The 8,944-nt window shown below is 42.8% G+C and overlaps 1 protein-coding gene across 7 annotated transcripts in view; it reads left to right on the forward strand.

Moving 5' to 3' along the window:
* Positions 1-8,655, forward strand: part of satb2 (SATB homeobox 2) — a 62,610-nt gene extending 53,955 nt beyond the window's left edge. For 6 of the 7 annotated variants that reach the window (XM_020637797.3, XM_065962608.1, XM_065962610.1 and 3 more), the window contains 2 exons: positions 3,731-3,940; positions 4,877-8,655. In XM_020637797.3, the coding sequence (XP_020493453.2) occupies positions 3,731-3,940; positions 4,877-5,350 (684 nt within the window). In that variant the 3' untranslated portion in view covers positions 5,351-8,655. The remainder of the gene's footprint in view (positions 1-3,730; positions 3,941-4,876) is intronic. The other variant, XM_065962607.1, reaches the window with a different exon arrangement.
* Positions 8,656-8,944: the final 289 nt, after the last annotated feature.

An 8,944-nucleotide genomic window follows, 5' to 3' on the forward strand; every position in this document is an offset into this window, starting at 1 on the left:
TAGTTGTAGTCCTGCGAGTTGTTCCTGCAACTCCCGTTTCTGAGCGCACCTGACTGCATCTCTCATTGTCTGAGCACCCCTGCATGCAGCATGCTAACAGCTAACTCACATCCCGTGAGTAACGGCAGAGAGAGAGACATGCCCAGAAAAGTCCGAAGTCAACTAAGCCGACTGCTTTATTTTCTGATGCTTCTTCGGGGCGAAACTCCGGAGTGCGCGACACAGAGAGCAGAGGAGAATTGTAAACGCGCAACCATGTAGAGACAGAAATGACATGGCGTCGTGTAAATACGATAAATAACATAAGGCTATTAAGTTTGTTTAATAAAAGGAAGGGGTTTAGACCTGTTCTATAGGAAATGTATCCTTATGACTTCTGTTGTGATCTGGTGCTATATAGAAAATAAAATGAACTTGACCATCAAGGGGGGCGGGGGGGTGCTGTTGGGGGGGTGGGCCGCCCCCCGAATATAATGGTAGGGGAAACATTTGAGACCGTGTCCTAAGCAGAATTCACTACAACAGCTGTTCTTCATTGTTGAGAACAGCAGAGGCAAATTAAGGAGCCGACAACTTAAAACACTTCCATTCAGGTCCTCAGAGATTCTAGAGATCCATTCAAATACTTAAATCCCAGTGGTATGGCGTGATTGTGAACTGCACCATCGGCCAATTATCTGTTAAAACTGTCTTCACAGCTTTGCATTCAGAGGGTGTCAGACATTAGTCTTTTAAAGTCCTTGTAAAGTTGTTTCAAGGTCTTCTAGTGTATGGGAGGCAGTCCCCGACTGTAACCAGAGATATCTGCTGTCTACTGATTAACAGGATGAGACGGACAGTAGAGGTCAAAGAGTACAAGAGATGTAGGAGGGATCGGACTGAAGGTGTAAAAAGTAGGGAGAAGAAGAGGAAAAATAATATGGAGGGAGGGTATGTTGGGGGGTAGGGGCTCCTGGCATCCACCAGTTCAGGGCTGATTTGGATGCGGAGTCATGTGGGCTTGGCAGGGGCCCACTTCATTAGTGTCCTGATGCATTAGAGGTGAGGAGAGAGGAGGCGGAGGGAGGAGAACGTGTTAAAGTGTGGCTGAAGAGGAGGAGAAGACAGTTTTAAAAAAAGGAGAATTTAAGGTATGAAAGAGGAGTTATAGGACGAGAGAACGAGATGAACTCTGAAGGAGCCGGGCGGTCCTGTGTGTGTGTGTTTGGCTCTGCTCGGTAACATCACCATTAGTGCATGAGGGAGACCAGGCCCCGCTATGTGTGCATGCATGTGTGTGTGTGTGTGTGTGTGTGTGTGGCGATTGATCCAAGAGTCCTTGCTGTCGAGTCAAATCAGCTCAGAAATGATGAAGTCTGTGAGTAAGGAGGGTGGGAGACGTCAGCTTACCCCCCCTCTCCATCATTTACCCACAATTTAGTTATTAAGTGTCTGAGTGAGTTTGTGTTCGTGGTGCTGATGTGTGGTCCTCATTAGGGCAAAGAGGCTAAATATATTTTTGTTGTGGCCTGTTGTTCCAGTTTTCTCACAGTCTGTTCTTTAAAAAAAAAGACTTTGTGTGAAACAGAGAGCAGATTATGTGGGAGGAAAGAGAGAAAAATGTCAGAAACCTTCTGAATTCCTGTAAATTGGTCATCCCCCCCTACCAAAAATAAAACCCCTGCGAGTGAAATCGGAGCAATTTCATGGTCTGGCCTGCCCTCAATATTATTTAAGTAATACCCTGTTATTATTGAAGAGAGGGAGAGAAAAGCGAATGACTATTATCTTTATGTGGGTCCTTTAATTTTAATGCACCACAGATTTATAGCTGGGCATTCCAGTGGGGAGAACCCCTCCCTGCTCTTAAAGCGAGCGGGCGGGACACGACCGCAACGCTCTCACAACAGCCACTACCTCCTGACAAACAACCCGAAGCCCCACTTTCCCTCCCAACACTTCGTCCGGCCCTCGTCGCTGCTGTCAGAAAGCCCTCCCGCCGCTCCTGACAAGCCAGAGGATCCGTCCCCGTTCAGGGAGAGCTGCTCCACCCGTCAGAAAAACAAACACATTTCCACAGCCGCCCTCATTGTCTGTTTTATAATCTCCAGTTTGCTCTCTTCCTAGACCGTCTCATGTGGTCTTTCTGAAACCCTGTGTCTAAATGTGTCTCTGCCTCTTTGTTTGCTCTGCATATTTATTTATCTGAGTTAATAAACAGCGTGCACCATGAATCAAAAGATTTGGATATGTTTAAATGTGCAGCTCTTCCTTATCATCAGCCATTTAAAATATGTACACATAAATATTTTATACCTGAGTTTTATTTCTCAGGCTGAAACACAAATCAAGTGATTTGAAATTTGAGAGGTTGACGAAGTACAGACTGAGTGGACACAGTCTGGCCGTCACAGGCGGAACTGGCTACCAGAAGAGGCCAGGCTTTGTTCACTCAGTCATCGAGGACAAGTCGAGAGCGAACCTCACTTTTTACTGCACTTTAAGAAATATAAAGTTTTAAGAGAGGCTTTCTAATGATGTGTATCCTGAGTTTATCCATCAGAAGCTGCCCTATCTTTGTGGGGAGGAAAGTCAGTGTGCCGAATGAGCTGCAAAATATATTCATGGTTCTCCCAAATCAAGACAAGCTACACTCAATGTTTCTCAGTAATTAGACCTTTAACATATTTGACAAACACCTGCACAAGTTCTGAATTGCACAAATACTTTGGTAAGGTTTGGGTACCATTGTGCAATTGAGACATTGCTTGCATTTTTAGATGGATTCATTCCTCTCCTGATGACTTGTCTTGGATTTTAAGAAAGAAATAATAAAGAAAGAAATTACTTGTTCATAACTACTCAATTGAAAAGGATTTTGGAGTTACCTAAGGCTCGGTTCTCGAGTCCTTTCTGTTCAAACTCTTCACATTACTCAAATTAGCGTATCTTAATATGCAGACGATACTCAGATTTACATCGCAAAACATAGATTTGATTTGGTTACATTATTAATGAACCACACACATGACTTTGTCTTTCCTCTGTCACTACTCTGTCCTCTCCGATTTCTGTTTTTTTTTTTTTTTTTTTGAATGAGCTGGTTAAATAGTGATGGGGCGTCCTAAGTTCGTAAAGAGACTTCCTGGCAGACAGGTAGTTGACGTTTTACTGGAGCTAATCTCAAACACACACACACACACAGAGACACACACACACACACACACACACACACACACACACACACACACACACACACACACACACACACACACACTGTATTAGGTCAAAGGTACACTGGATAGAAAACAGTCTGCCTACATGGCCTTGGAGCAGGTTAATATACCGTGACAATCTGTGAGCTGTGAAACACTCACCCTCTGTCACCCTGAAGAAACTACTGTGTGCCGGGTGAGGAGATGTTAGGGATGTTTTATAAGATGTGCAGACAAGATTCAAGTCAAGACAAATTCAAACCGGATTATGCAAACAAAAATCTAACACTGTCAGATCTTCATGGCCGTCTACAAGTTTTTTTTACATTTTTGATCACAAAAGGCAAAATTCACAAAAGGACGATATCAATGTGAAAATTCAAAGGATGCCTTAACTTTGGCTTCAAAGTTCAAGCTCTGATTTATTTTTGTTGACTTATTTAAGATTTGTCGTCATTCATTTTTATTTATTTAATAACTGTAAATAAATTCCAGGCTGCAGTCTTGATCAGGGGTCACTGTGCCCCATTAATCAGATCTATTGTCTTTCTCGTCAGGCTCTTCACAGGCCACCCCCAACCCCCATGAAGGAGCACCGGCTGTCCCCCATACGAGATGAGCCGCTATCTGTCCCGGTGAATGAGGAGGTGTCACAGGCTGTGGGGGGTGGAGCTACGGGAGGAGGATGTCCACCCGGAGCAGGAGGAAGTGCTGTGAGCAACAAGAAGCCACGATCACGCACCAAGGTAAACTTATACTTCTTTCTCTGCTCATTCATTTTTGCAAAAGACTGTATATGAATCATTGATGCATCCATTTGGATTTAAGTGTGAAACTAATTCAGAAGTTTTTGGGGCTGCATTTTTTCTAATTGTCAGCAGGGGACAACTCCAACAGTTGAAAAAATAATTCAAATTGTAGAGGTGTATGAAATTGATTTAAGGCCTCAGGAAAAGTTTCCAACGTGATCAAGGTCTCAATGGCTAGTTTTACTGTTTGCCGTAACCATAGGGCTGATATTATGGTCCCGCTTAAAGTAAAATAGACGACAAAGTGTGATATGCTTCAGGGCGTGTCTACTTGAGATTGTCAAGTGGTTTCGAAGGCGACGTGAGGAATTATTCTTTTTCGGTAAATGCCTATTTCTTGGAGGCCAAAATTAGCATTCCTATTGATATGACAGTTTTAAGGATGCAGCTTGCCAGCCAAACTTGCCCTAGCATTACCCGATAATGTAGTAGTTGCAACACTCTCGCTCCAGCTTCTGTTTTTAAATATGGTTGAATATCATAGTGGAGCACACTGACTGGCCTCTTTCATTGTCTATGTGTTTCTTCCTGTTGTTTATAGGTGTCTTCCCGTGTTATGTTATCATATATGTTTATCTGTGTACCAACTATTGAAAGCTGTGACAACAAATGTCCGCCTGGGGGACAATAAAGTATTGTATTGTCAAACAGGAGAGAGACTTGGCAATGTATATCCATTCACTATAATAAAAATGATAATGGTCCAAAGTGCCAAACTGTCAGCTTCAAACTGGTAGGCCACAAATCAGGACGCTACGTTGGGTGGATACATCCACTCCTCCTATATGTCAATGATTTTTGGAAATAAGTTGGTTTAAAAATGTGATTCTCAGTCGTTGTATACTTTCTGAATCCTGGTTTTGTTTAATCTAGATTTCCCTGGAGGCTTTGGGGATCCTGCAGAGCTTCATCCAGGATGTGGGTCTGTACCCGGATCAGGAGGCCATCCACACCCTGTCCGCTCAGCTCGACCTCCCCAAACACACCATCATCAAGTTCTTCCAGAACCAGCGCTACCACGTCAAGCACCACGGCCGCCTGAAGGAGCTGGGCGAGGGCGCTGCAGCCAGCGGAGGTGTGGATGTCAGCGAGTATAGAGAAGAGGAGCTGCTCTCAGGATCAGAGGACCCGGAGTCCAGCGAGGACGGAGCGGAAGAGATTTATCAGTCCACAGAGGGGAGCGGAGGAAATCAGCCGCCGGCCTCCTCCAGCTCCAACTCCAGCCAGTCGTCTTCAGGGAGCAACGCGGCTCAGGAGGAAGACAAGGGGCACAGCCGACCTGGAGGTGCTCTGGCTCCAGGGAGCTCCTCATCCAGTCCCAGAGAGCAGGCTGACTACCAGAGGTAGAGACTTACTCACAGAGAGGAGAGGACGGAGAAAAAAAAACAGGATAAAGAATGTCGATGATGAAAAAGAAACAAGTGACTGGTTGGGAATGGAAGGAGATGTGGCTGCATAGAAACTATGTGAGAGTAAATATCTATGTAGGCACAAAATAAAATAAGAATCCATTGGACTAACATACTGCACAGACTCTTTATAGTGACAATCTCAGACAGATTTCTGTGAAAACCTGACATGTGGATTGAATTACCTCAGCAGGTTTGCAGTGCTGTGACACAGAAGTGGTTGTGCAACTGTGAAAGACAGTTTTCCCCAAAATGATTCACTTGTAAACTTTAAAAAAACTGGTAAGTCTTTCGCTGCTCATTCCTCCAACCAACCAAGACACATCAATCAAATCTCTACATTTAGAATTGTCACAGATCTGACTCCTAACTCACCTGGAAAGCCACTCCATGAAGGCCGGACTTGCTCTGCCTCATCTTTAAATCTGAGCACAGTCACATAACACATCCTCCTTTACATGCTGGGTCGAATTCGCCCCAAAGATTGATATTTATAGACTGGATCTGGGGACTTGAAAGACCTCTACAATCCTATAAAATCCTCAGGACACACACTGATGTTGCTAATGCTGTTGCCTGCCTGAGAACGTGGATGAGAGACAACACTTTATGAGCTTCATTTCACAAAAAAAAAAAAAAAGAGAAGAAAACCACCTGAAATCATCGCCTCACTGACACACTCCAGAATCACTACCAGTCCTTCTTAGCACTTACTGTTCACAAAGACACTGTGGATGTGATGTACTAAAGCCTCAGCTCCTGCCTCTCCTCTCATGGGCAGTTTGGCAGGAGGACGGCTGAGACAAATCACAAGGATGTGGCGTGAAGGGACACTCGGGCTGGCGTACCCACAATCCTGGAAACACCCGATTTAACGCAGTGAAGAAAAAAATATCAAGAAGAGGAAAGACAGAGCAGAGATTCAGCAACCAAACAATCAGTCACTTTATGAGCGGTAGTTCCTCCCTCCATCTCCCCCCTCTCCCTCTCTCTAATTGAAGCCCACAGTCTTGTGTTTCACCACACCTACCCGCACTTAAACTTCACCCACCCTATTTATTGCTATCTTTATCCATGATTATTATTATCATTATTGTTATTATTGTTGTTATTATGGTTAGAATTGCTGTCATTCTGTGCTATTTTTAGTTTTTATTTCCATGGTTTCTAAACATTGGTTTTCAGAGCTGGGCGGTGCGTCGGGGCAATAAGAGACACTGAGAGCGCTTTGCCCCGAACGACGAGGACAAGAGTAAAAGGAAAGGAAAAAGAAGCAGTTACTGAGTGTTATTGGGTGTAAAAAAAAAATCCTGTCATGTTGTATTATTCCAGTTTTTTATCAGTTTCCAAAAAAAAAAATAGATAAGATTTGTTAAAAAGAGAAATAAGAGAGTGAAACTTTGCTGTTTCACCGATGTCGATGACAATCTACTTTTTTGAGCCATGAAAGAAAAGTGGCAAGTTTGACTCTGTTTGTCACTTTTGATGTCTGTAAATACCCGACACGGGATAAATTGTTATTGATATACTTTTATTTTTTATTTTGCTGAGTGACTTTAAGTGTTTGAGCCAGTGTGGAGGATCAGAAGTGCTGTTCCTTCTTTTCTTCTTCAGGACGACGCCATGAAATCAGTTCGATTCATTGTGACGGGAAAAATAAAATCACGAGTATTTAAAAAAGGATTCGTTAGGGCTGCTTTGTCAAAGTCTAACATTTGGATCATATGTAAAAAAGATCCCCAAGTAGACCCTCTCTTTGTCAGTCGAATCTACACTTCTGTTAGCTGCGTTATTGAACTCACAGTAAAGCCAGAAAACAGCATGACATGCTAAAAACAGAAACTTATTCTTAGGTTTTTATCCATTACGAGGTTTTTGGTGAAAGCTAAATTTTAAACACAGGTCTTTCACTGAAACCTTGATAAACTCTGTAAACACATTTCAATGTGAGAAAAGTCTGCTTTTTTACAATGCTGTTTTATGGGAGGCACAAGGCATCAGAGGGTCCGCAGGCTGAGCTACAGCTAGCTTTTTTAACAGATCTGGTGATTAAAACAGGTAAATACAAGGGATACATTCCCCTACGTAAAAATCATTGTTTCTGAAATGCTTTGCGGCAGACTGGAGGCGTCAGACTGGGCTACCAGCTGAGCTGCTGAAAACCTGTTTTTAGTTGCTCAACTCTTCTGGGGGCTGAAAATCAATCAGTGATTATGATGATCACTAAATAAAAAACAGAAGAATAAATAATGAAGTTTCACACCTGTCGAGGCCCAGGGAGACACAGGGTCTCAGTAGAGGATACGAGCTGAGCTGCTACTAGCTTGTTACTAGTTGCTCAGTTTATGATTCCTTCCGTGTTTAAACCAAATTAACATCAGAGATATCCTCTCCAAATCACACAGATCTGGAAATAATTGAGTTTGATGTTAAAAAATAATTATTCCAAGATGCTTTTTCCAATATAAACACCTGACCTCTGGAGGGGTTGCTAGCTGAGCTGCTTGGAGCTTGTTTCATCATGTTCAGGGTATTTTTAGAATATCTTCAGTTTTAAGTCTCGCTAGGTTTTCACCATGAGAAACGTTAAGTAAAAACACTGACTTAAGCAGTTTCAATTAGAAATCGGTGTATTTGTGATAATCTTTTTGACAGGGCTTTGTGGAAAGTTAGCCAGGCAGCGCTAACCATAGCTCACTAGCTTAGAAAGAATTGTATATCTGATTAAGTTCTATAATTCAAAGGACTGTCAGAAACCAGTCATCTGTTTGTTTTTGTTTTTTTAAAATGCCCAGCAGTCAGCCGGAGCGTTTGGAAAACTCTGGTTTATTTGTCCTAAAGTTAAAAACATGCGACTCATGGAGGCTGATTTAAAAGTTCAGCTTGAGTATTTGAAGCTTTGCATTAAAACGCCAAATCTGATTCGACTGACAAAGTTCAGAGTTGGGTACAGCCAGTGTGTTCGTCCTGTTTTTTGGTTTTTATGTCTGGTGCAGTTTTGTAAAAAATCTAAGATATGTTCAAAACAATATCTGAGACTGGATGGAGTCTTGTTGTCTGACTGTCCTGATCAGCTGCTACACTCCAACATGACCTTTTCAGTGATCGTTCCGTACGATGATATTGTGCTTTTCTGTTTGACAGGAATCAGGGTTTGACTCAAATGCAGTTCCAATGAAATCTTAAGTCCATCCAGTGTTGAAGTGAATAAAAAATTTGTGAATTAAAAAAACAACAACAGTGTGTGTTTTCATTTGCACGACATTATTTCTGTGAGACATTTTTATGGCTTTGCACAGTCACACAAACATGCACGCTGTAGCACGGCCAAGCCTCCCTCCAAACAGCCAATCAATTATAAGTGTGTGTAAAGCCACAGGGGCGGCTAATAAGAGTGACAGTAATTCACACAGAAACTCGGCCAGCACCTCTCTCTCTCGTCCCACAACATTAGAGCAACTGGAAGCTGCATGGTCCAGCTTTACCCAGCACTGAGAAATCCCACCGTCCCTGAAGTTTACTTTCCTCATTG

Source organism: Labrus bergylta, chromosome 13, assembly GCF_963930695.1.
Source record: "Labrus bergylta chromosome 13, fLabBer1.1, whole genome shotgun sequence".
NCBI lineage: Eukaryota > Metazoa > Chordata > Actinopteri > Labriformes > Labridae > Labrus > Labrus bergylta.